Raw genomic sequence first — 27,584 nt, forward strand, 5'->3', positions numbered from 1 at the left:
TGAGAAAATTCATAATTCCAAAAAGGAGGCTCTTTGCTTCATCACTATCTCATCCTGAAAAAGACAGACATGTGCTGTTTGTTCCAGAAAAGCCACAGTAGCCACCACTAATTATTTCAAGATGCCAAAATGCTGGGAGAAGCCCAAGAAGAAACAACTTATTTACAGTCATACTACTTTTATTCTGGTTTGGAAAGCATTGAAAGACTGCCCTGCAGGAAGATTACTGTGGAGCCTAAGAACATTAAGGTGGCTACCTCAAGCAGACATTTATATTAGCATTTACTTCTCTGGACTCACTCATCTAGTCCTGTACACTGACTGTGTAAAGCCTTAGGGAAGAAATTAAGAGAGTTCAAAAATACAGTTTTAAGGAAAACAGTCCAAGTTCAGTTAAAAAAAGAAATCAGATGAAAAAAATGTTAATAAAAATGGTACCGTGCAGGTGTTTATTTTTTTTATTCATATGCACATACACACACCCAGATACATTCACATAGCTTCCAGATACTCACAGAAACTGTAAGATTATTCCACGCTATATCTTCACCAGACTTATTCATAGTCCTCCACACACGCAATGTTTCATTGTTTGGTTTCTCAGGCTCAGAACACACACATCTGAAGGGAAGAAAAGTTTACATGCTTTTAAGCTCTATGTGACAAAATGCAGCAATTTGAAGTAAATTCAAAAATCCTGAAGAGTTTAAACCAGAGTTTATCCCAAACTATTATGGAAGAAGCAGAGTACAAAGCTTTTCCTTTTATCACATGACCCAGAATTATCGAGAGGGTGGGGGAAATGAAGAATCAGGTCACCCTCAAGTAAGATACTATGTTTGAGTATATAGTGAGCTAACTGAAGATATAAATGCTTAAAATGCTCAGTTTTAAAGGAACGGTATACATACTTTTTAGCAATATTTTTGTAGAAGTAAAAATGGCCCTCCCCATTGCAGCTTTTTGCAAACTTGCACTGCAGAATCCTTTCTGTCACACAGGTTGGGAGAAGTACACATCAGATTAAAAAAACCCCAAAACACAATGGACTGAATATTGATTTAAAGGGATGTTTTCAAATAAAGCTATTCAAGTACACCAACTGGTAAGCTCAACATGTAAACATTTATGTAGAAGAGAAGAAAGAGGTAGTAAGCAACAAATAACTCTCTTTTTTCTATGAGATTCACTAAAGACACTGAAAAAACCCCAATGAACCATGGAAGGGAAAATCTGCATCCTGGTGGTGTGAAGGTAAAGGAAGAAGAAACATTAAATACACGTGGGCAAAAAGAACCTAGATTTGCAAAGCACAGAGTTTGGTAAATTTATAAAATACAAAGTAAACATATTTTCTTTTGTTAACTGAATTCTAAACTACCAGCAATAGGAAATGGGAAAGGAGTGGAAAGCAGTAGCTCCTACGAAGCAGTTGCCAACACAGAATCATCAGAACAGAAAGGAATTGCAACAATAAGCATGATGAGACAAATCATAATTAGTTGTTGGTCAAGGCAGCAACATAAACAAGCACGCTGAAGGAAGACTTGACAAATTTCTCAACAAAGGCAATGAAGATAAAGTATGCCACCAAGCAGATAAGCAGAAATCCAGAAAGAGAAAGAAAAAAACCCCACACCCAGAGAAAATGTAAGAGTATCTGAGATTGTCTTGTGGCTCAAGTAACTGAACATGCTTGTTCTGCATGCTTTTCCCCACTGGGGGTTACAGAGTGGGGAGAAAAGGAAAGGGAAATGAGGAAGAAAGCAATTGTGAACAGCTGGATCTCCTACAGCTTTGTGAGAGAAAAAAATGCAGGACAAACCCAAGCTGAACACTGTGGCATGTCCCAAAAACCACAGAGCTAAACCAAATTAAAATCCCGCCTTCCCATCTCCACCCTCATGGCCTGCCTGTGGCAAAACACAATCAGGTGGCAAGTGCCCAAAGACCTACAGGACAGTTTCTGCATCTCAGTGGATTGAGCATGCCCACACAGAAGTCCAGTGAGGACCCAGAGCCACTGAAACAGAAGGATGAGCAGCCAGTAGGAAGGGAAAAATAAGGAAATGAGTGTCCTCCCACAGCCCACTCCTTGCAATGTGGCCTGGTCTTAAAGCTGTTAAGACAGGAAAGTGAGTGTAAATGTCAAGTGTGAATGGAAAACAAGAAGCAGTCTGACAGGGTGTTTGCCCTTTCCCCTGGTAGAAAGTACTGAAGAAGCACGGAATGATTGTAAAAGTGAGCAGAGATCTTGGGAGAGGAAACACAATAGTCCAAACTTGTTTTGACCCTGCTAGAAGTCACCCTGTGTGAAACATGATCACTGTCCTGGCCAGGCAGAGCAGCTGCCCAGCAGGACAGTGAGTATTCTGCTCTCCAACTAGGGAATGATTGCCCCAGTGCAACAAGCAGGGACCCTCACCCCAGATGCACAGACATGACCTCGTTGGGGGTCCCTCACCCAAACTGTGACCACAGAGGTATAACTGAACTTGGAAGATACACATTTCCAACAGGAGGGAAGCACTAACATTTAAATGATTTCATTTAAACTATGAGAAATGAGCAGTTTCCTCTGAGCAACAGTGAGCAGTATCTTCATCTGGCAGGTGTGAGCTGGTAACCCAACTCATCCTATTTCATGAAACTATACTTCCTAGATGTAGTAAGGCAGAAGTCCTGTTCTGACCTTTAGTAAAGCTATATTAAAGCAGGCTTTGTCACAGTCCCTTATCCCTTCCAACCACCCATAGCTAACACAGAAAATTCAATTTCACAGCATCCTGAATAGAATTGTTTTGATGTTTCTCATGCCCAAACCACCCTTGCATTCCTCCTACCCTTCCTGGAAGTGGCACCCACTGTCATTCAGTAAACAATATGTCTTTCTATATGTCCCTATTTATTTCACTAACAGATAGTAACTTGGTACTTACGAATATGAAGTCAGTTTATTCAAATCATTGTGCATATTGAAGGGATACACTTCCCCCAAATGGACAAGCTTTTCCAATGCCTCATAAATAAATATGATGCATATGAGTGCTGCAAAAGCTTCCTCAGTAAATCGAGTGATGTAGCACACGAGGCTGCTGGCATCTGTGGCTACGAGCACAATGCATAGAAATGCAGTCCACAGACCAATGCAAGTTCGCAGGGAGAGGTAGGAAAGACCATAATCCCTGTGTGAAGAAAGAAACAAAAAGCATTAACTGAGCCAAAACCCACCTGTATCACATTCTATTTTGAAAAGACACTGAGGTCAAGCTTTATAGGTATTCAGCACTTTTCTCATGCTTGATATTAGCTCTGAAGGAAGCAGAATTTTTTTTTTGTCTCATCTCCCACCAAAGCAAAGCAACGCTGCAAGGTGTTTCTAGGATTGACAGTGCAACTACCTAGCTTGGGAAGCATCGTGGGGATGGGTCTCTCCAGAGCTACCCAGATGGTTTCTCCTAGAGGGTAGATCCATCTCTGCTTTTCCCTGCAGAAGCAAAGCCAACAACTTCACACAGTCAGAATATAACTTTTGTTTGAATCCTTGCCACTTCTTATCACTGATTTTCTCAATCAAGTTTGCCAGTGCCTCACAGCTTTACCAAACCATATTAATTTCTCAGACTCTTGCCACTGTATTTACCTTCAAGGACATACACATTTACTGCACATCTGTTTTCAATCCCAGCTATTGTAACAGGCTAGAATGTTAAAAAGTGTATCAAGCCAATATAAACATCACTTACCTGCAAAATTTAAATAATATTTTTTCAAATACTAGAACTGGTCCTGTGCTTCCCAAGATAGTAAGAGGTTGCCCAGCAAAGAGAGAATAGGCAATCCCAGTTAATGAGGCTCCAAAGAGAGACTCTATTGCACTCTGTTTGGGGAGAAAAAAAATGCTGTAACTTTGCTGCCTTTCAGGTTAGCATTTACCATCATATCTTCATAAATACAGCTTTAAGATGCATTAACTTAGTAACAAGACAAGATGTAAACACATTGCAATTAATATCCATGTTTGAGACAAGAATAACTTAACACTGTTTTGCAGTGACAATACCATGGACAAGATTTTGAAAACTTCACCCCTGAGGAACATAAAGCCATCCAAAACCATGAGAACAAGTTACTAGTCCTGCTAGCTCTGGAGGAAAAGCATACCAACAATTACAAATTTACAAAAAAAAACAAAACAAAACAAAACCCCTAAACTAAAACAAAAAAACCCCAAACAAACAAAAAAGAAAATAGTTACTCAACATGTTGTTTACAGAAAGAATTAATGGTCTCTGTAAAGAAAACAGATATTTATAGCATTACAAAAGAAAAAAAAAAACGGCAAAGGTGCAGGGGAAATTACTGAAGAATACTGGTTTATGTATACATGACACCAAAAATAGATGAGCAGTAAACCAATGTCCCACCTGGTAATGCATTTCTTTTCAAGGAATTAAGGTATCTACTTCAGTCCTTGAATTAAGTGTTTCCCTGTAATATTTTCTGCCAAAAATACCCAGTTACAATGTACCTCAAAAGAGAGAGGCCAGAATTTTAAATACCAAAATTATATTAAATTTACTTGAAAACAGTTAATTACACCACCTACCACTATGAGTAGTCATGGATTACAGATTCCTGTAATGGAATTACAGTGTTCCTGGTGGAACTTTAAAGCATTTGCTATTTTGAAATTATGCAAACCTAAGAAAACAGAATTCTTCAAACTTGAGCTCCAATTCAGGAAAGCATCTGAAAATGGTCAAAATGATTTGCTGAACTGGGCTATTAAAAATGAAAATGAGTCCTTTGTTCATAACATTGAGAAAAAAAATATAATTCTACTCTCTCGTTCTATTACCTTCAAATTAGTGTTTTTGGTTAGTCAATGCATTAACCTTGGGGCTCTCAGTCAGGGTGGCAGAGACAGGAGCACTGTGGAGGTGATGGCCTCTGAGAATGCGAGGGAAGGTTTCAAAGACAAACTGTGTACCTTACAATGTCAGCTACTGTGCTTGAACATGTGTGTGCAGTAACTAAATGTTTTATTCAATGATGCACACCAAGTATCTGAAGGCAGGAACAAACCCGCAAACAATTCCAGATAGCTAAAAGAAAGAAGGTGTTTGAGAATCAAGCTTTGAAAGGAGGGTAGTTTCATTATTATACATGTTGTACATTCAAAAGTTACATTATCATTTTAGTAATCATTCCTACATTTACAGCGGGAAAACCAACACATAGAAAAGACATAATTGATTTCTGTATTTTGTATCAGCTTGAAGTTCTACATCACTTAACAAATATTTGAATCAACAGCAATAATTGAAAGATAAAAAATAGTTAACTGAATTTTAATATAGTACAAGCTTAAAATTTTCATTAAGTATCAAGAAGAATTTTGTAACATTATAAGTTTCAACAGCATCTTAGCATTTGTAAAGACATGTCTGAATACATCCTTCCCTCCCACAAAAGGACAGAGCCTTGTTTCTTTGTGATAGATTTAAAAACAGAAAATACACTTCAAACTAGTTTACTCATAAGCCAATTGACACTAAGTTACTAACACTGCTGGTATTAAATAATTCTTCCCTGCTTCAAAAACTGACGTGCAATGATATTCTGGTGAAAAGGTGCTGTTATTATCTACTGCCCAACATAACAATACCAAAATTTTGTATGCACGTGGTTTAACATTAGAATCATTTACAATGAAGAGTATTTTCTGCTGATAAACCTCAAACACTTTATTTTATTGTGAGCAACATATGTATTAGTGCAAGCACAAACACATCCTGTCAGTTTCACAAATGGACTGCTGGCCACACACTGCAGGCATTATCATCCTCGTAGGCCTACTACTCAAGGCCCCGAAATATTCTTGGCTATCCACCTTGAGCCTCTGACTTTGCCTAAAGTAGGCCCAGTGGGATGGTGCACCTTCACTGCTATTTATTACTCTTAAGCAGCCAAAAAGAAGGCAATGCAAGCCTTTTCTCAATTCATGGAGCCATTCATCCAATAAGGCAGGATAACATTTTTTACCTCCCCTGTGCATCTTCTCCTGTTCACATAGGTTCCCCACATTTTCCATAGCAATTACCTTTTGGGGAAGATCTGCTTTGGGGCAGGCTAATCAAGTGCTGTGGGTAAATTCTTCAAATACAAGTATAAATAAATGAGACAAATGCACACAGTGACTTGCCTCTGAAGGTCTAAAAGCCTGGCCGCTACCATTCTTTGTACTCACTATTCTGCCTTGTGTAGCTTCTCCCAGGAGCCCTCCAAAAGTGATTACAGGAGACATACAGGCACAGTATAGGAAAAGAATCGAGGCCAGGCACTGCAGGCTTAATGCATCCTTGAAGTCACTCAAGAAAAAAGGTGCTTTCCTTTTGATGTCAAGTATCAAACCACCAAAAAGCCTAAATAGGTGAGATGAAACTCGTCAAACTGTACACTAAAGGATTCTAGCTAGTTTAAAACTATGGGCTACACATGACTGCCAGTGCCTATTGCCGGCACAAATTAGCTATTTCATAATCCAGATTAAAGCATAACAATTAAAAACGTCAGTGAGAATCTTATCTATTCCAACTCAGCAGTATTCCAAATATAATCAAGCAGGTTACCCACATTTTTAAAAGCTGACTGTTTCTTCTAACATATGGGCTAGATACTGAAAAAATAACTTTGCAAACAATTTCACCTAAATGATGCTTTAAGTCAAATCTGACTTATGATATTCCAAACAAGGAACAGAGAAATATGCTAAACCTCAACCAAGATCACTGCATTATCATGTTTCAATATTACTACTCTAACATACAGTTGTAGCATTTTATTTGAATTCACTACACACATATTATTAGGTCAATAAATAAAATTAGGTCTATCATTTTTAACAGTAATCCTATCTGAAGAACACAGATATTCTACTTAGTTCAACTGGGTAAGTTATTATCAAGAATTTAAAAATAAATTTAAAAAAATCTTAAAGACTCCAAAATAATAGACATTAATTTGCATTTAGAAAAATTTATTTTATTTTTAATTATTAAAAAACCCCCAAACACTCCTAAGAAAAAAGAAAAGCCTTATCTACAGATAATTTTGTGAGCAGAAATAAACTTTTCAGCTCCACATACCGTCTACAAAAACAGTAAAAGGTAATTATAAAAAAGCCACAATGGTAAAAATCAACACAAATGTTGTAAAGTCTTTCTTGCAAATGTATGAAAAAAATGCATTTGATTTGGAAGTTTATTATTCTGGGAAAAAAAACCCACTACATATATTCCAAAAGTTTTCAGTTGATTTAATCTCTACTCTCATTTCAGATATTAAAGTTTAATCATAACCAGGTATTTCCAATGCTGGAGGACTTCTTTAGCAAATATTTTAGAATTAACAGAGAATAACAATAACTGAAAGGAATTCCTTCAATTTTGTTTTATCTGTATAAGAAACCTGACCAAAATCCAAAGCTAACCAATACCAAACTACTTTTTTGCCACTTTTCATTACTTATTGTTCCATTTCATATACACTTAATAAAAGAGATTCACATAATGGGATTTTTTAGTACCTAGCCCAACACTGAAAATTGCATATTCCTGCTGTATTTATGATAATTGCATGCTCCTAAAGATTAAAATTTAAAACCCAACTTTTAAAAGTCAATTAGTTAAATTAGGCAGCATCTTATGTGAAATCCTTAGCAAATGTGTTGAGAAACATTGCCAGAGGCTTGAAAATACTTTAAGCAGATTGGCACTTACAGGCAAGAATCCAACACTTGAAAAGGACAAAGGATGCGCTCTGACACTTGTACCGTGATTTTTTTAATGTTTAAATGTCAATCATTAAGACGAAGATTTATCACTTTTATTTCTTTATGGAAGTTAGCATTTAGGGAAGTGAACACACCTTCCAGTTCTCTGAAGTTCAGGTCCAGCATGATGGCCTTCTTCTTTAAGACCCTCTCCTGTAGGAGTAGATCCATTTGGAAATTTAGGTGCCTTCCTTTTCTCCTACAGAAGGGAGACGGGGGGAGGAAAAAAGGAAAAACAGAAAAAAATACTTTGAGACTGTTTTTATACTAAAAGGTATAATTAAAACATGCACAAATTCTATGCCTTCCACACCCTTTTTCACATTCCCCAGCTCATCAGCAGTCCTTCATCTTCCAAACTGATCTTTTGTTGAGTACAGATGACTAGAACTGTACAACACCACCCAGAAGACCTTATTAGTACCTTGCATAAGAGTGTTAAACTTCCCTGTACCTACAAGAAATAGATTCCTGAAACACAATGAAACAAAGCCTAGATTTTCAACATACAGTAGAAGCTCAACCATGAGACAAATCTTTAGATACTTTTTTTCTTCAATCATTTCCAGAGCAGAAACTTTTAACATGCATCAGGAACTGACCTCTTTTTATGATACAGACAGTATGCAGTTGAAATATAAATGAGAAGTAATTCCCCTGCTGAGCAAGCTGCTTACTAACTCCTCATAAATTTTTCAGCTGAGCCTGCCTTCCAAAAAACCCTGAGCCCAGCTTATTTTGGAAACAAGTTACATGGTAACCTCAGGCTAGTCATGAACAGACTGCACTGCTGTTACCCCATTCTATTCCACCCACTCTGTCAAACCACCACAGGACTCAACACCAATGTCAATCTTCTGAACCAAAAGCTCTGGTCTCTCCCCAGCTTTTGATCCTGGAGGCCCAAATTCCTGTAAGTTGTAAAGAGGAAGGAGAGGAAGAAAATCCCTCCAAGGACCCACTTTCCTTAGCTCTCATTCTAAGCCTGCATCACCACAACTAAGCAATATGATTGATTTTTATCTATTTCATAAACATTCTTTTAACAATATATGCTACACAAAACACATTGAACATTGTAATGAATGCTGCATGTAAACAGAAGTTCTTACAATAATTAAAATACTCTTGCTGACCATTGCTAGACTTCTCATAGAATTTGGTAACATGAACTCAAGTACAATTTCTCACCAATCCTTCCAGTTCTCACATGAACTCATTTCAGCATTTCAAAAGGAAATATTGTAAACAAAATTAACTTAACAGCATAGCAGAAAACTGATTAATGCCTTTCCCCACTTCTTTTTTTTTTTTTTTTTTTTTTTGGTAAATTAAATGGACAATCTACTTTTTCTTGCAAAATGGATGTGGGGACTTTCCTGATGCCTTACAGCCATCCAGATAGGAGCCAGTAGTGTGGCCAGGTGGCCAGAAAAGCCAATGAGATCTTGGCATGTGTCAAGCAGAGTGTAGCCAGCAGGATGAGGGCAGTGATTGTCCTCTGTACTCAGCAGTTCAAACCCTGTGCTCAGTTTAGGCCCCCTCACTACAAGTCAGAGTGGACCTTTTTTCCCTATTACCTGGGAAGGAACGCTTTTTGGTGGCTCAATTCGTATAGATGGATCCCACTCTCCTGGAGGCAGGACTGTCACTTGGTCTAAAAACTCATCAATTCCTGACAACAAATCATTTCGGTCTTTTGCTTTATAGGCAACATCATGGAAAACCTACAAGAAGAAAGTACTCAACACTCATTTTTATTTTATTTTTCTGAAAGAGAAACTGATTATCATTATATAATTATTATTCTTGATTAAAAGGCATGGAAAATATTTTGTAGGTCTTCAAAAGTTTGGCTTTTACTCTACTTACATACTTTTAAATTAAAAGCTACTAGTATGCACATTCCCATGGACCATAAGACATGGAAGTTTTATCCTCAAACTCAAAACTAATATTGAGTTAATTTTTAAAATTAAATGAAAAGTTAATCTTCAATACTCAGGACATCAACTTCATGTACAATTGTCTGAATGATTCTGCCCTACAGCCACTGTACCACTATGGTGTGCTAAATCATGACAAAAAAATACTTCAAATAAGCTTCAAACCAAACCACAAGTTTTTATTAAGAATGCGTCTTTATACATCTACCTTAATTAAATTCAGAAGACTACTCAAAAAGCACATGAAAGCAATCCTACTAAAAAAACCTATACCCTTTTAGACTACTACAAGATGAACTCCAAGACACATTTTATACACACAGAGAAAAAAATGCTATTTTGCTATAAAAAACTGCTTGCAGAAGATGATCCTAAATTGTTCTGTACATTTGAAACCTGATCTGTTTTTCTCCAAATACCATTAAATCTGATCATTAAATATTCTAATCTTAAAATAGATCTCTGAAGTCTACTCAGGTCTTTTCAGACTATCAAATAATTGACATTTTTTTTCCATTTCAGTAATCTAGAATATTCCTAAAAATCAGATCAGCCTATCTAAAAAAGATCAGAAGATGCAACTAAGGCTTTTAATATTCAATTCTCACACTGAACAAAAAACTGTATTACGCGGACTTGTTACCAATTGCAAAATGACAAATTTCTAGTTTACATTACCAAATTTCAAATTGTTCTGTAATAAAAAGTACTTGCATTTTTGCTAGATAATCTGAAAAATTATCAGCAATTCAGTAGGTGGCGCTCAATGTGAAGTCAAAATTAAAACAGCCTAATTTTGCTCAGTAAGACAGCAACACTCTAAAAAGTCTTGATTCCCTCCTGTGGTCTTTAAAACCAATAGGGCTCTAAGCATATGACTTCAAAAGGCTATTAGAATTATTATTTTATTTATTTGACCTTGCTTAGATTAAAAAAAAAAAAAAGTCTATGATAACTCAATTGCATGCATTTTTAAAACTTTGTGTCCTGAGCACCTGCACAACTGCTTCTGTCCTTTCTGACATACAGTGACTCATTTCAAATGCACTTCTGTTTAATAGTTCTGTTAACCAATTTAAGACAAAAATGAAGTCTATACATCAAAGCCAAATTTTTTCTCAGAAATACATTTAGGATTTCTTCAAGACAGACAAGGAGGGAAGTTAATTTACTGTTATCTACTTCACTAATACAAAAAATAATTAAGTTTACAGTTCTTCATTTAACTAGTTTGAGGTTTTTTTTCCTTTAACCTACAACTCCAAATCATTTACTGAAATCAGTGGGTAAATACATCAATCTAGACTTTAACTACAAGCATTGAAAACAGATCACTCACGTCATCTGTCATAAGTGTTGCTATTGATCGTCCAATTTCATGGTACTGTGGAGCTTTTCCTGCTGGTCCCAGCAACAAAAACAAAAACCTGTGAAGAAAGTAATACAGATGAGTATGGCTGACTCATCAGCATATATCCAAGAGGGGGTCTTTCAAATTAATGTTTGAAAAAGTAAAGGAGGAAGTAAAAATACCATTTTCACCACTTCAGAGCTTAAAAGACTGCTACAACACTGTGAAGATTCAACTTCAAGTCACTACTGTAAGGAACTCAAATCCTGAGCCAAAATTACTCAGATATCTTCTTAATTAAGCCTAATTTTTCCACTTCTTGAACAGTGCCTTAAACATTGTAGAAATCCACAGACTAGAGCTCAGTGAATATTTCCCCTGGATTCTAAGCCTTTCTGACATCCAGTAGCAAAGACCTCTTAAGTGGCCTAGGAGCTCTATGGCCTGTCCTACGTCCCCTGACGATCACCTTTTCAGGGGAGTTCAACCCCCTCACCTGCTGTGACTGGGCATGGCACACAGAGGATGCACCTACTGCACTTCTTGCAGTACACTTGGGCATACTCACATAGTCATATCCTAGTCTTGTGTCAGTGGAAAGGAAGGGAACTTGGGTATTTGAACACCTATAAAAGCAAATGACATTCTGGGAAGTTGATCCAATCTGGGGGTTGCGTCACAGCATATATTGGCAGATCCTTGTGCAGTAACAGTGCCTAACATAAAACTCACCAAAACCTTCAACAGGAATAACATTTTATAAATTCAAAAGGATATGAACCAAAGAGTGAACCTCAGCAATTTGTTTCACAACCTTATGTTTTTAATGAAAATTACATTCCCAAACACAACACATCTGAAAAAAGCAGCGCTTTCTTTCAACTCATTGTACAAAAAGCTCACTTCTGTCTCCTTTGCAAGTTTACTACCCTAACTGAAACCGAGAGTGTACCTTCAGAATCCAAGTATGCTATTCCAGATCTGCAAGTCTATACCATTCTGAAAAACTTAGGAGAGAATAATTTTAGCTACAGTAATCAGTATGCAGAAATTTTGGAACTTCCCAAAAAACATTATTAGCACTCCTGTCAACTACTCTCCAAAAATTCTCACATATATGTATTTTTGCCCTTCAATAGAGTGCATAAGCTGAAAATCACTAAGATAAACAAACACTTTGATAATTTTAAAACATTAAAAATCCACCAAAAAACATAAATACAAATGCATGCCAAACACCACAGAACAGCCCACTACATCAATGTGCACAGAAAATGAAGTGTCATCTATGATGATTGATGAAATGATCTTCTACCTTCATCATGAGACCTGTATTTTGATATTTGGAACATCTGTGGTAAACATACCCACAGTATACTTGTTAGATTCTTGGGTTTGGGGTAGCAGGGGTGACTGCACCAGGCTGGATAGCACATTGCAGACTGAAAACTGCTTCTATGTATTAGCTGCAGATTGACTACTCCAATGCCAATCATGTAGATTTGGGCATACAATAAAAAATTGGTTTTTCACCACCTAAGTCATTCATATGCAGAGCATTTGTACAAAAAGAGCAGACGTTCAGATTAAACAGAACTTCAGACTTAGTGTGCTCTTCCCCACTGACAAGCTGTGTTACACCAAAGGGAACTATAACATCTTCATACCCATCTTCAAAATGTCAACACAAACTTGGAAGACTCATTGCTTTTACTCCAAATCAGCTTTCAGTTTCAAATCCTGCACTTGCTTAAGACAGGATCTTTACATGTATACAGATGTATATACGTATATGTGTGCGTATACAGAGATACATAAAAAGATACATAATGCATTCAGAGAATTTTGTGGCAGATCTCATTGCTTTAAATTTTGCAGCAAATGACTGACATAATGTTAAATAAAACTCTACATTTTTTGAGCTTAATACAGTATATATAAAAATTTACAGCTATTTGAGATCTTAAATATTATTATCTTATTGCATAAGTAAAGCCAGACTTTCCAGGCATTTATTTACCGTGTAGGAACCGGAACCTCTGTGAGACCCGAGAGAAGCACAGCAGGGGAGAGCCTCACAAAAGCAATAATAGGTCTTTCTAAAAAATCTACTTCTCCCACTAACACATTTGATGCTTCTGCTCCTGAAGGAATTTTCCTCATGAAGTTCATATCAACCTATTCATACAAAGATGAAACAAGCATTTAATCCCTTACATTTCTTAGCAGAAATTCCATAACATAATTACGTTTATCAGAATTTACATGACATTTATGCTACAAAGAAAAATTAAAAAGCAAATTAAATATCCCACAATACAGAAAAGACAAACACATTTAGAAAAATGTCAGCCAGCCAGCCAAATAATAATAAACTATTTTCTATCAGTTAGAATTACTAACACCTAGTATACTCTAGAAGACTCCAAACTGCATAATTACCTTTCTAATATTATCATGACAAACATTCCGTGATAGGACATAAAATAACAAAATCTATGCACAATTAAGTAAGGAGAGTTCATGTAATTACACATGGTTTCTAGAATGCAGTAAGTTATTTCACAGCCATCTATTTCAAATATGTCATAATTTTGCAAAATAATTCGTATGTTCATACAAATCATAAAGAATAAAATAGGTGAAAATCTTCAACTTCATTTCGGTACATAATTACAGAAGTGCATTAGAAAATGGTACAGCACATGAACTCTGTGTTCACATACACACACACACAAGCACCAGTGACACTGCTAGCTAGAGAACTTACAGATGGCCTCTTGAGTCCCACACCAAGTGTGCCACAACTACAGTGCCAGGAGGCTGACTCCTGTCCAACAGGAGACAAGGCAGGTGTACACAAGGACAGGCCAAGCAAAAATATAAAAACTGTGACAGAGGAGCAGGAATATATGGCACCTGCCATGATTAGATCAGAACTACAGTGTAAGTTAGCTTTCCTTAAACAAAATTATTTAACTCGGCAAAATAATTTTCTTACAGTGTTTCACAGTATAGATGACACTTCTGACTGAACTTTATAGAAACAGCCACAATGGAATTTGCCCAGCAAATTTAGATTATGAAAGAAATATGAGACTTACAGTAGATTTTTTACAAGGTTTCTTTCAGAAAGTGGTATTGCACATTTCTAATGACTAAGATGTACAACAGCTTTTGTAGAGGAAACTCATTATACATATAAAGCAAATTTTTCTTAAAAACCCTCTTAACGAGAAAAAAAAAAAAAAAAACCCAAACAACACAATGTACAACACAATGTACAAAACTACTTTCATAAGAGCCTTAATAGCAGATGTGCAAATATCTCCATCTGCATGAGAAAGTACAGCAGCTGCACTCTTATGTTACCAAAATACTGAGAAGTACTCCACTGGGAAGAATTTTAAAACATAGGACACATTTAACCTAGATCATATTGTGACACAAGTTATCTCTCAGTACCTATTTCATGTGTACACAGTACACGTCTTAGTTGTAACTAAGGGGGAAGTTACAATCAGCACAATTTTTGTTACATAGTTAATTGATGCTAAACACTAAGGTATTTAATGTTACTTACCTTACTAAAATCAACAGTGCTGTTTTCTCTACTTCCTCCTGTCCCAGTACCTTTAACATCTCCACTTTTCCCAGTGTCCAAATTTCCAGGCGCCGACTGTGGAGATGCCAACAGCCCTAAATTAAAACAAAGGAGATCAGTTCAAAATGGTGCAGGAAATGAACTGAGTGTGCAACACTACCAAAACTCAATGTGGCAGCTTGCTTAATGCAAAAGTGCACGTTATTCAGTAAGTGTCCTACATTAGTATCATAAATGCAACATTAACAAGTCACTGTATTGTCAAAAAAATGACATAATTTAAAAAATTAGGTATTGCCCCAAATGATGGCCATTTGCAAAACAGTCACCAGAAAACATCAGCTACTTTAATTGCAGAAAAGATAGCTGCTGGCATTTTAATCATAACTGATTCAGTAGTTAGTATGTAGCATCTTCACCGTACTAAGAAGTCCTGGACACCAAATGCAAACACCTCTAGTCTGGCATGTATCAGTTACTGCAATTGTAAAATGTGTCAGCAAGCCTCAGGCTACCACTACAAGGAATGTAGTCAACTAAGTTAACTAAGCTGTAAAAGTAAGTAGTGTACTGCACAAAGGATAGCTTGCAGACCATGCTTCCAAACAACAGACCAAAGGTCCCACTATTCATCCAACCACGTGTTACCGTATGGAATATATGCTTGAGCTGAACAGCACACACAATAAAGTTTTTCAAGTTCAACTTCCCTCTAACACTTGCATCAAAACAAAACTATGTTATGTATCTTGCTACATTGCCAGAGCACTGAATTGCAGGTTCACTAAAGGGTGCAAAAGGCAAGTAACCCAAGCATTCATACACACTGAATTCCATGTTGCATCATGGTTCTCTCTACCCAATTAACATTTAAAAGCTGGTCTAGGCATGCATAACCAAGCCCAAATCCCACCTTTTGAATTACAGAGCTTTTGCTTGTTCAGTTTAAGTGCACTAGAAGTGCATTTGGCCTTCTTGCTTGTCTACACTAGACCTTTCAGCTGTGGTGACAGAACATGCTTTCACATGCCTCCAAAACCATATCTAGATAAAGACTGAAGCCTAAATATTGTATTACATGGAGAAAGTTTGTATTTAGGTCAAGTATCTCTCTAGTCAAGATATAATTGAAACCCTCTCTGGCTATCTTCACACTACTGCTCTACCATAACTACTCCCACATAACTACTTGCATACCCTCCATTATTATAATTTCTCAATTTTGACTTTTTTTTAAGCATTTCAAATGACAACTGAATTCCATTTATTTCATCCCCATATGTGTTTTCAAAAAGCTCTTCCAAAAAGTCACCATATCAACAAAAACATGCAGGTTGAAGCCTTTACCACTAACTTTCATTCTTACAGTTCATAAGGGATGTAAGTGGTGTGGGTAGTTTTTCCTGAAGCAAAATCAAGTTAACAGGCTGTCACTTCCTTCATAAATCCTAACATGCACAAGCCAACACAACAAAAAAACCCCCAACAACAAAAAACACGTTCTGCTCTTCTGCTCCAAGATTTATATGTTATTCACAAGAATCATACCATCAACCACCTATGAAATCAGCTGATCTAAGTATTTAACTGCTTAGGAGTTGATGTTTGTAGAACTAGAAAGAAATATTAAACAGTTGTTGCAGAAGAGCAGTCTAATACCGAAGTTTAGACATATAAACTTCTTCATTTTTCCCCTTCTCTGTAGCAATACAGGTAATTCAGAATGTTTTTAACTGATGAAAGATGAGCCATAATGCATCGTTCTGCACTTCCTGGAAAAGTACTGTGAGCAAGAGCAAGCAAGCAGAGACTAGAACAAAAAATGGAGAGACAATAAAGGACAGAGAATAATGATTCTACATATTAGCAGAAATATTTATTATTTCAGTCTTAAAATGATACTGATTCTTCTAAAAGGTTTGCCTTCAAAATTTCACAGATCAGTCACAGTTAAGGCTCACAAGTTTTGGCACTGACACAGGAATATTTGTCTGATCCTAAACCATGTGTTTTCCTTTCTGTTGGTCTTGAAGCTGGGCAGACTGCTGCTCTCACAAGACAATACTGCTTACAGGTTTTCAGACCTGAGCAAGCATTTCCACATGAGACTGCCTTCATTATATATATCCATCAATCTGCTATTTATAGAGAAACTCTAAACCGAAGAATTCATCTTCTTTAATAGTGAAACACTTCTATTCCAATCTCACATTAATAAAAAGAACTTACTTCCTCTCTTCTCCAGTTCAGTTAGATGCAAACTCAAGGTCAACTACCTAGAAGTACTTTTCAGATTGTAAGACAGAGAAATTCATTGTTACGAAGCTACCGAGGGGATCCTTAAAAACACAGCGCTCTTCCTGATGTTAGTGAGGCAGATGGACCACTTGTCTCCTCTGAAAGACTACAGGGGAGTCAGTCTTGAGTAGTTTGGAATAAAACCTCATGCACTCAAGTCAAGGTATTTATAATTACACCTTCACTAAAGATCATGTGCTTTTTCTAGCCAACTACACTTAATACTGTGATCACAAAAATCTAATCGACATTATCTACAGAAAGAAGAAAGCAAGAGGATTACATACAGTTGTCTCACATCTGTTTCATATGAAAAAGATGAGCAATATATGAGTTCAACATCTAAGCATGACTATTTCAAAATAACTGTATTTAGAAAGGCAAAAATTCTATCATACAAATCTTCTAAATATGAAGTCAATCATATTTGTACATGAGGAAATTAAAATCAATTTTTAAAACTAAATTCCAATGCAGCTCTAATGCAAAAAAAAAAGTTCAAATTACTACTAGAGAGCAAATATGCAAACGTCTCTGAATCGCTATTTTCAGGAAATAATTACTGTAAGAGGAAAGCTGTTGTAAATGATATTTTGCTCAGTTTTAAAGTACATTTATCAGTGGTCCAAAAGACCTCTTAAAACAGACTTCTTTGCTGTTGTTCACAGACATTATGGAACCTCAGTGATGCTGGTGAATTAACAGTGTTAATTTTTAGCTGTGACACAGCTCACTTCCCAGCCCTTCCTATGGAATTCATTATTCAACAGTTCAAAGATGGGAAAACAAACACTGCTCTTCAACTGATGACAAAATTAAAAAAAACATCATTAAGAGAAGCCTTTGTCTAGTTGACTTACTATGAACTGATGACTGGCTGATTAAAATTAAGTGGTAGACCAAAGGTGTGTCTCTTTTCCCTCCTTTTACAGTAACTCACATTAAGTCCAGTAACCTTCCAGCTATTTATAAAAACTAAAAAATAAAAGTCTGAATAACACAAGGAAAATGACAGAGGAATGTAAACAGAAAAAAGCCACCTATTAGAAAATTAACACAGTTCCTCACACTCACAGAAGGCAAACCAAACTCAATCATACAGATGCATAAAATGTATTCAGACTGCAATATTCTGAATTACTAGAGAGGTGATACAGACCATATCCTATAGTGGAATGGACCAGGAAGATTTGGGTTTGTTTTTTTTTTTTGTTTTTTTTTTTTTTGTTTTTTTTTTTTCCTTAATTAATACCAGTAAGCTGACTTCCTTGTCAGGGTTTCATTGACTCTTGTCTCCCAAGACAGAAATCAGTCCTGTTGCAGCCCTGAAGTCATAGTCTGAGAATGTCTTCAAAAGCAAATCTAAGGAAAAAAGTGTCTTTCTGTGGTCAGATGATTTCTTGAACTAAAAAAGCAGGGAAACCCCAGAAAAGAAAAGTATCTTAGTTGTTGGTGTTTATCACTCTCTGGAAAGACTTATGGATTAACTGGGAAAGCATCCCTTTCAGATTTTTTTCTTTATGAGAAACACCCACATGAGGAACAAAACTGATTAGAACATGACTTGGAGATTCTAGTAGAAATCCTTACTAGTGATGATGGTAATAGCATCATGTACTTGAGTTTCATTTATTTGCCATCTCCTGGAATCTAAAGATCTTGTGTCTGACATGCTGTCACTCCTGTGAGAGAAATGAGAACTGGAAAAACAATTACAGCTATTATTTTACTTCTGATTTCTAAGCACATTTGGAAGATGACCTGTGACAGAATTATCGCCATGTGAATTCTCTTAATTTCCCATAAGGAAGTCAGAAAAAGAGATTTGTGTTTGCTTTTCTGAATTTAAGTAATGATGAGGCCTCTATACTTCAACTGAAGATAAGAAACTATGACGTAGTTTCTTTCCTTTTCAGTGACTTGGCTGCCAATGTGAAAAGGCAGATAACCACAGTCTCTTTCTTCTCTGTCAGCATATTTCCACTGTTAAATATAACAGTGTGCTCTTATTTATTAAACAAGTGAGGAAGAAACCAAACAAAGCCTCAACTGATGGAAGAACCAAGGGAGATCAGCCCCCCCGCTCCCAACACACACAGGCCTAAAGCAGTCAAACCTACAAGCTAGATTTTGGCAAGACAAATAAATTTCGAGGAAGGGGAGGAAGAGCCTGAAGACCAAAAAGAAAGACAAACCCCCTTTATAAACATAATCTGCCAAGTAGAATTGTGAAGTTTCTAAACAGGTGGTGATTTTGCAAAAGTAAAGCTAGTATAACAGTACGTATGCAGAATGCAAATGTTATGAAACTTTTACTAAAAACATTTCAAGAAAGGACAAAAAGTTCTAACAGCTTCTTTCAACTTATCTATACACCTACATACCTTTTTACATCTAAAGAAGATTGGCTTTGCAGATAACAAAATAATAGATGGCTGAGCTCTGGCCTACAATTACAAGCTCCTGTCTCCAGTTTTGCATATCAAACACAACAAAACACTAATGGAGTGTCTGATGCTAAAGCAGTGCACTAATGGAGAACTATCCAGACACAGCTGCAGGTGAACTGACCCTGACCATTTCATCAGTTAACTCCTGCTGATTTTAACAGTTGTGGTTTTAGAAAGCAAAAAAGCAAAAATAAAACTGCTTGAAAGCTTCATGATGAAACTAAACTGAGTGCCACTGATAATTGCATCATTCCTAATTCTTTTAATATTCACCTCTAATACTTTACCATGGTTTCAGCTGTACCTATCTCAGGATATCAAACACTGGTTTAAGACATTAACTGAACCACTGACAAAACCAAAGCAAAACCTGCTATGGACTGTAGGTGAGTGAAAGGAAAAGGCCACCATTTTTGACATTTTGCTTATATATTAGATTTTAAAACCATATTCCTTTTTAATTACACAAATGAATGTTAATCAAAGAATGTTTTGCTTGCTTTAGTTAAAAGCTAAAAAGTTAAAAATGCCAAACAAGAAGACAGTCACAACTGAGAAGAAATAAACATGCAGGCAGAGGTAATAGTTATCATATTTCTTTGTGCCAAAAACATTGCAGTGCAAGTGATCCAGATGCAGAGAGCATCACACATGGACAGCTTAAATTTCAATAGTTGCCTGGTGTTTTGCCAATATTTTCCTCTGTCTTCTTTTCCTGGCTTTCCTGCACTTCTAAGTCCTCCTCGGGTGGGTGGATTACTACTGAAGGAATATCATCACTGGCAGGTGACACCAGCAATTCCTTGCCCTGAAGCGGGCTTGGCTGGGCACTTGTGGTTGGGCTGCAGGTAGGACTGGAGGGTGGTGTGTTTTGAGGGGTGGTTACAGGGGTTGTACACCTTGAGGCTGCCGGGGTCCCAGCTCTTGAAGAAGGAAGAAGGTAACTGAGAAGAACCGACAAACGGCTGTCTCCTCTCAGGGAAAGATTGGAGGCAGAGAGACCTGTTCGCAAAGAGTGGCGGGAGGCTGAAAGGCCTTCCCCTGAGATAAAACAAATGGAACACCATGAGGCTTACAAAAGGGATAGATTATATTAAATTAAAACAAAACAAACCAAACCCACACAGATACAAATATGCATTAACAATTTACATAGTAAATTGCAAGCTTTATGGGCCAAAGTGTCATACTCATGCAAGTAAGATAAGAGATACGAGCAGATCTGATACCAGACATTAGGAAAGTCAGAAATTACTGAGGAGTACTAACTGGAATCCCGAAGATCTGAGGGAGAAGATATTATCTTAAGTCAGAGTAAGACTGGTTAACAAAACAAAGTTTATCTCTTGAAACTGACTCTTCAATTTTTCTAGAATTCTTTATTCCAAATTGCACAGCAGCTGTTAATCCATCAAAAAATAAACTAAAAATTCATTAGCAACCAAAATATTACAAGACTTCTGTTAACTCTATCCATTATATACAAAGAATTATTAGTTTTTAAAAAGCGATCATGACCAAACATATCTAAATGTGTTAAATGCAACTGTCTTCCAATAAAAGTCTTGTTTTACTGAGAATTTTCCCAGGCAGCTATAGTGTAATGTACATTTTTGAAGAGGGCACAAAAATGAGATACACAGCCCCTCCTCCATATATCCTCTTGCTGTGACTTACCAATAGCCCCATATGGCTAAAATCAAACATTTCTTCAAAATCCCTTGTTACTTTTGTTGCTCTAGTTTCCATGTCCCACTAATTTCTTATGAAGAGAATACAGTCTTGTGATGGTTCCTTCAGACTGGAGTTTATAATGGATTTTTCAGTTCTTCCTTAAGCAGGAAGAGAGACTGTTTATGCTCATATTAGTACTTCCATTAAAAGGTTTAGTGGTACCATTTCTCCCATTTGCCACACACACTTTTCCTGGGATGACCAGTCTCCTTGAAAACATTACTGATAACTTCTCCTACAACCCCTGAAATCCAAAACATGCTGGTTTCATGTACCATGCCATCAAACAAAGAAACAGGAAACTAGACACATTTACTCTCAAATTTACACCAAGCACTACAGAGATCAGTAAGTTGAACGACCCCAGAATAATTAATAAAAAGGAGGTGCAGAAAGCATGCCTAGGTAGAGGTCACATACATTCCCCTCCCCCCAAGCAATGAAAGAGTGGATCCTACAGATACAAACCTGATTTAAGAACAAAAACCTCAAAACTCAACTATTAAAACACCAAAACTGCATAGCATTAAAGAAAATAAGACCAATAGAGCAGATTTGGTTGCCTATGATAATCACTACAGTAATAACTAAATTCCATAAGTATACCTGATAAACCACAAACATGTCCTAACACACACAAGCCCCTAAGGAGCCTAAGTACTAATATGCACATATGCATGTTTGGTTCACCAGCTTATTAGAGGGTTAAGCATAATAAAAAGAAAAGTAAATCAGTACATGCTGACAAGGAGCTCATCATATTATACTGGTTTCTTGCTTCAGCATATATCCCATAATCTCTCGTAAAAAGAGTATTAAGAATAAAATGCTCTAAAAAATGGAAGTTATACATGAAAGATAACTGGCAAGAAAGATTATACCTGGGGATACAAGTGTTCAAGGACGAGCAAAACCAAGTCTGTGTGTGTGAAATTTTCATGTTTGCTGAACAAAACATGTAAGTCAGGAGTTACAGGAGACATTATGCTCTTAATCAATTAGCTGCATTTTCATTCTTAAAAAATAAATCTGAAACTATTAGAGAAATATCTAAGCATAAGTCATATATGCACTGGCTAACAAAACAAAACTATCAGGAAGCTCAGGCATTCACTGGAGAATACTTCAGCATATGTAGCTCCTAACAAGCACTTAACTAAGTGAAACATACTCTAAGCAATAAGGCATCTTTCAAGACAGAAAAAGAAATTCACTTCAAGGACTGATTCATGGAATCAGAATTCAGTTTTCACCACAGTAAAAAATTTCATTTTTTCAGAGTAAAAAAACCATATGTGTCTTATTTAATGCAAGGCAAAAGAAAACAAAGAACAGAGATGAAAATAGAGGCCCCATAAAAACACATGAATACAAGTAAGCTGCTATGTAGTACATACTGCTATTTAGAATTTGGGACTGGATGTCTAGAATAAATTTTCAGGAACTGGTTCAAAAAAGATACAGTGCAGCTTCTAAGAGCATTGCTAATACCTTAGTTGGGTTTGGGATTTTTGTTCCCAGTATACCCTTCTCTTCAAAACAAGATAAAGTGTCCTAGCTAACAGTACTACTGTCATCATTGGGATAGCAAACTTCTTGTCAAATGAACATAACACTGCATTAAAACACAGTAGTTTTCAGCATCACTGAACTCAGGATCACTAAATCTCTTGTGCAAAGACTGCAAAAGCAAGTAGGATCCATTTGACACATGTGTAAGTTATGCCACAAAGCTGAAATTCCTCAAACATTGCACATTGTATTTAAGCATATACAAAAAAACCATCAGGATCAATGTATGTCTACTACTATGCTACAAAATAATAATGCATGCTGTGGTATACAGGCAGGAGTAGAGTATTTGAGTAAATTAAAAACATCATCCACAGCTACACATCACACACACTCTTATTGTTAGTTCTTTGCTCATCAAGAAGGAAAAACTTATCTGTTATTACCAGCTGACCTTTCCTTCATCTCCCAGTGAGAGCATCATTTACCAGGTTAGTAAGAACTGGAGGCTACAACTTATCTCACCATTTCGTTCAAGCAAGTGAGGGTCAGAATGTTTCTTGCCTATATCTGCGAAAGACCGAACTAGAGGAATCCGACTGCTGAATTTCTTCTCATTCTGATGATGGTGCCTCTTTAGAAGAGCCTCTCTCACATTCTCTCTTATGGATTCATCCAGCTGGCCAGAGGCAATCATGTTGTCCAAAACCATATCTACATAATAATAACAAAAGAAGAAAATTATATAGGTAGCTATCAAATCTCTCTTTCACCTCACTCAAGCACTGTAGTTGCACCAAGTAATAAAAGAAAATCAAAATCTGTTTAAAAGAGTAGTCTTCTCTTTAGCAAAACCATCTTCAAGAATCCACAGGAAATTTTCAGATGTCACTAAACAAGCAAATGTGAGAATAAGGAAAGCACAACATGCAGATCCAAGAGAGGGTATTTATTAGTAGCATCATTTCAAGAAATGTAAGGTATTAAGGTACTTAATATCTTATAATTTGAGCCATTTACTTCAACTTTCAATGGAAACTCACTTTCAAAAAAAGTATTCATTGTATACAACAAACCTACACTAGGAGTGACTACAAAAAAACAAACACAATGGAAAACAGATTTATGACAGTTTTAACCTTGTGTTCCCTACTTTTAAAAGTACATTCAACTACATAAAAGTGAAAAGTTGCTATAGACTGAGATGAATTACACAACTCCTGTCATCTTCAGATGCTCTGCTGAGATCCTTTACTGAATTTCATGTGATTCATATGCTTTAGAAGAGGAAGTATGAAACAAAACCTAGGTATATAATCTAAAACTAACTACTCATCTGTCAAACAACATCAAGTTTCAAAAGGGCATCTCACCACTATGCTCACACCAGGAAAGAAATCCTAGATATCAGGAAAAATATCTACTGTGTTTCTTAATTTTTTAAAATAATAAAAAATATAAAACAAATTCATTAAAGACCTCAACCTGCACAAAGAAACACAAACCTATGTGACAAATTTTTAAATATATTTTCCCAGTTTTAACTAATGTATTGAGACTTAACTGCATTGTTAAACTGAAATTGCATAGAACTTCTCACAACGAAAAATGTTAGGGCTCAGGGCAGGGCTATGTCTTGGCTAACAGAACAACATGCAGTAAAGTGTGTGTCAGTACAGTGCAGCTTCTTTCTGAGATCACTGGTAACACACAGCCACTTGTTACAGGTTCTCAGAGGGAAACCTGCCACCCTCCCTCTCCTGTTATGAGTAACAAACAATATTACCTACTGGGTATTGCTGGCTCCTGGAAACAAGACAGCACACTTGTGTACCAAGCACTGCTAAGCCACATGCTTCACAATGGCACCTAAAATTAACTTGAAACAAATTCACATAATCTCTTAAGGCATCCAAGTTGCAACTCAAGTGCCCAATACCCAGAGGGCTGGTTACATGGAATTAAGCAACTACTTTCCTTATGTATTAGGATTATTGCTAAATTCGATTACTAAAAATAAAATTAAAAATTGAACATTACATTTACAAACATGTATTGAACACTCTTGCTCAGTAAGTCAGAAAAATAGGAAGGGAATACCAATTTCCTGAGTGAATTTCAAGGATTTCAAAACAAGAAAACATTTCAAGTGCTGCCAAAGTTTTTAAGGCCAAAACACCTTGTCCTTCATGCAAATGTTGGCCAACCCTAAGTCTAATATGATTCCTGAGAAGGCATTCCACTGTGTGGTACCTGCTGCAAGAGATACCAGGAAAATTATGTAAAACTAATTCTAAATTCATTTAGAAGCAAGCAGACATATATAATGTATATATATGTGCATGTATATATATATACATATATATATATATATGCATGCAAGTCTTCAAAGCTGCCTGTATTGTATGCAAAATGACCATGTGATTAGTGAGGACACTCAACAAAGTAGGTCAAACAACATGTACAGCATTTATTTCTGCTCACCTCTTATAAAGGTGAAAAAATTACCAGATGTGCAACAACCAAATGCACTAATGGCATCAAGTTAACATCAGCCAAAATATGGTTAATAATTATGGTACTAAAGTACACAAATAACTCCTAAAATGTTCTGGCAGATATTTACAATTCATCTGTAGAAACAAAGACAGAGAACACATTAAGGGATTACAACATAAAGGCAAGTTCTGGGCCTCATCCTAAAGTACTTACTAAGGAGCTCCTACTTATCCACTTTTCTAAGTGATGTTTGCAGGACCAGCTCCTCTCCAGACCAAGAGAAGTGCAGCAAGCATGCACATACCTGTTTCTTCAACACAGTATTTTCAAGAACATAGACATCACCAAAACCACCTCAAGTTATACACCAAAATTTAGGAATAAAGTATTTTGAAAAATTTTTGCTGCAACCTGCTATCTCATCAAGTGTGTTTGCTCTCATGTCCAACATGACCGTCCCATTAAGAATACAGCTCCGCAGTTCAAAGAGACTGTGTAGAGACAGAGTCGCTACATAAGGCTTGCTCCATCGATCACCACCGTCCTCAACATCCTCTTCAAACTTCAGCCACCTGAAATAAATTCACATGTACACATTTATATTTCTCCTGGAAAGAAAATTTGGCAAGCAGTTCCACTCTTCCATGTGGATTAGGCATGACGTAGAACAGAAAACCCCAGGAAATCATATCAACTTTCATTTTCTCAGACAGCCCAACTGATCAACATTTTTATCGGGCCTTAATAACCACACTCAACTGTTTTAGTTTTTACCCATTTTGTTTCTTTGGGCTTGAGCAATACCTGTCTATTCATATGTTCTTGTGAAGAATATGGCTGTCTGCCTTATTACCTGATTTGCATCTTGATTTCATTAGTATTTTAGGATTAGAAAGCTGACTGATACATACCATACAGGATGTTCAAGCCTCCTAAGGCTGCTAAGTCAGACATTTAAGAACTAGGCAATATTGACACATGAAACTCTAAACTGATCTGGATTCCATTCACAGGCATTATGCAAGTTGAGTTTCTACAAAAGTTAACATGCAACAAGGTAGCTGGAAGTACTGAATGCAGAAGCATTCATCAAAATGCACAGGTAAAAGCAAGCAACTAAACTAGTAAGGGTCAAAACCCATCATGGCATTCTGTAATGTTCAGGCATGCAATTTGCCAAAAACTAATCAAATAATACCCGAGAAAAAAAATAATACCCAATTTTCTTCATGTTTGAGAAAAAAATGATACTAATATATTGGCAATAATATACCAAAGAGATTTCTGAGATTGCAAATACCACACTGCATGGAAGAACACCCATATTTATAACCTGGCATACTCCTACCTTTCAAAATGTTTGGTATGATCAGTTTTAGGGAAGAGAACACAGCACCAGAAAGACTGAGGGTCTCTTAAAATTAATATTGATTCTTCCAGAGTTTGACAAGAAGAAATAAAGTTTTGGGTTGCTGTGCATGAATTGAGTAAACAACTCCTACAGATAGTGACAATTTTAAGCCAAAGCTGGTTTGCAATTCTTTAAAATAAAATTACTGTAAGATATACCTTGAAACAATCTCCAAACATACCTAGCGGTTTCTCTCCATTCATATTCTTCTCCATCCCGGAAGCAAAGTTCATCCATTTCAGTGAAGAGATCATGAGGAATGTGTTCATCATCATCTTCAGTACCCAAGATAAACTGCACTCGTTGGGATGGTGTGTCTTGAAAAAAATAAGAAACTAAATAGTTAGAAGAATTCACACTTCTGTGAAATAAGAAACATTACGTAAGAGTAAAATCTCCTGCCCTCAGCTAGAAATATGGAGGACAACATCCTCTTTAAGAGGGAAGAGGAACAAAAGAAACATATACAAGTCCTTAAAAGGAGGCTCTCTGAAAACTTTGCACTGATTCTGAAATCCATGTTTATGAAAATTAATCAATTGTTTTTTGGCTTGTCTACAGATTGCCAATATAAAAATTAACAACACCAGAAAATTTGGTTTAAAAAATAGGAATTAATATCCCAAAACACTAGAAACCTTGTTTTCGTTTTGAGAACAAAATAATTAATAGCATCACAACACAAGACATTGAAGAACAAAAAAGTGAAAAAAAACCAGGGTGATGGAAACAAACAGCCTAACTTACAGATCAGCTGCCCAAGCCATAGTTCAAGACAGTCATCAGAGAGTAACCAGGCACTGACTGTTAGAGCAGTAATTTTTCTGTGATTTGTTGCTATTTATGTAGGATAAAATTTTTTAATTGCATGGTTGGAGCAGTATGTATAAATTAGCATAGGAAAGTAGAAAACTATGTAGCTTGTTGTGTTGCAGGATTCAT

The 27,584-nt window shown here is 36.4% G+C and overlaps 1 protein-coding gene across 12 annotated transcripts in view; it reads right to left on the bottom strand.

Annotated features, from left to right (window-relative positions):
- The window catches only part of SLC4A7 (solute carrier family 4 member 7), a 42,848-nt gene extending 15,890 nt beyond the window's left edge, over positions 1-26,958 (bottom strand). For 3 of the 12 annotated variants that reach the window (XM_041411606.1, XM_041411609.1, XM_041411607.1), the window contains exons 1-14: positions 26,824-26,954; positions 25,643-25,803; positions 23,258-23,446; positions 20,165-20,527; positions 14,718-14,833; positions 13,905-13,964; positions 13,155-13,312; positions 11,123-11,210; positions 9,418-9,564; positions 7,933-8,036; positions 6,254-6,428; positions 3,747-3,880; positions 2,940-3,185; positions 516-621 (exon numbers count right to left, since the gene is read on the bottom strand). In XM_041411606.1, the coding sequence (XP_041267540.1) occupies positions 516-621; positions 2,940-3,185; positions 3,747-3,880; positions 6,254-6,428; positions 7,933-8,036; positions 9,418-9,564; positions 11,123-11,210; positions 13,155-13,312; positions 13,905-13,964; positions 14,718-14,833; positions 20,165-20,527; positions 23,258-23,446; positions 25,643-25,803; positions 26,824-26,879 (2,103 nt within the window). In that variant the 5' untranslated portion in view covers positions 26,880-26,954. Of the gene's footprint in view, positions 1-515; positions 622-2,939; positions 3,186-3,746; positions 3,881-6,253; positions 6,429-7,932; positions 8,037-9,417; positions 9,565-11,122; positions 11,211-13,154; positions 13,313-13,904; positions 13,965-14,717; positions 14,834-20,164; positions 20,528-23,257; positions 23,447-25,642; positions 25,804-26,823 lie in introns of all 12 variants that reach the window. The other 9 variants (XM_041411613.1, XM_041411611.1, XM_041411612.1 and 6 more) reach the window with 6 other exon arrangements.
- Positions 26,959-27,584: the final 626 nt, after the last annotated feature.

Source organism: Onychostruthus taczanowskii, unplaced genomic scaffold (genome assembly GCF_017590055.1).
Source record: "Onychostruthus taczanowskii isolate IOZ18803 unplaced genomic scaffold, ASM1759005v1 scaffold36, whole genome shotgun sequence".
Taxonomy (NCBI): Eukaryota; Metazoa; Chordata; class Aves; order Passeriformes; family Passeridae; genus Onychostruthus; species Onychostruthus taczanowskii.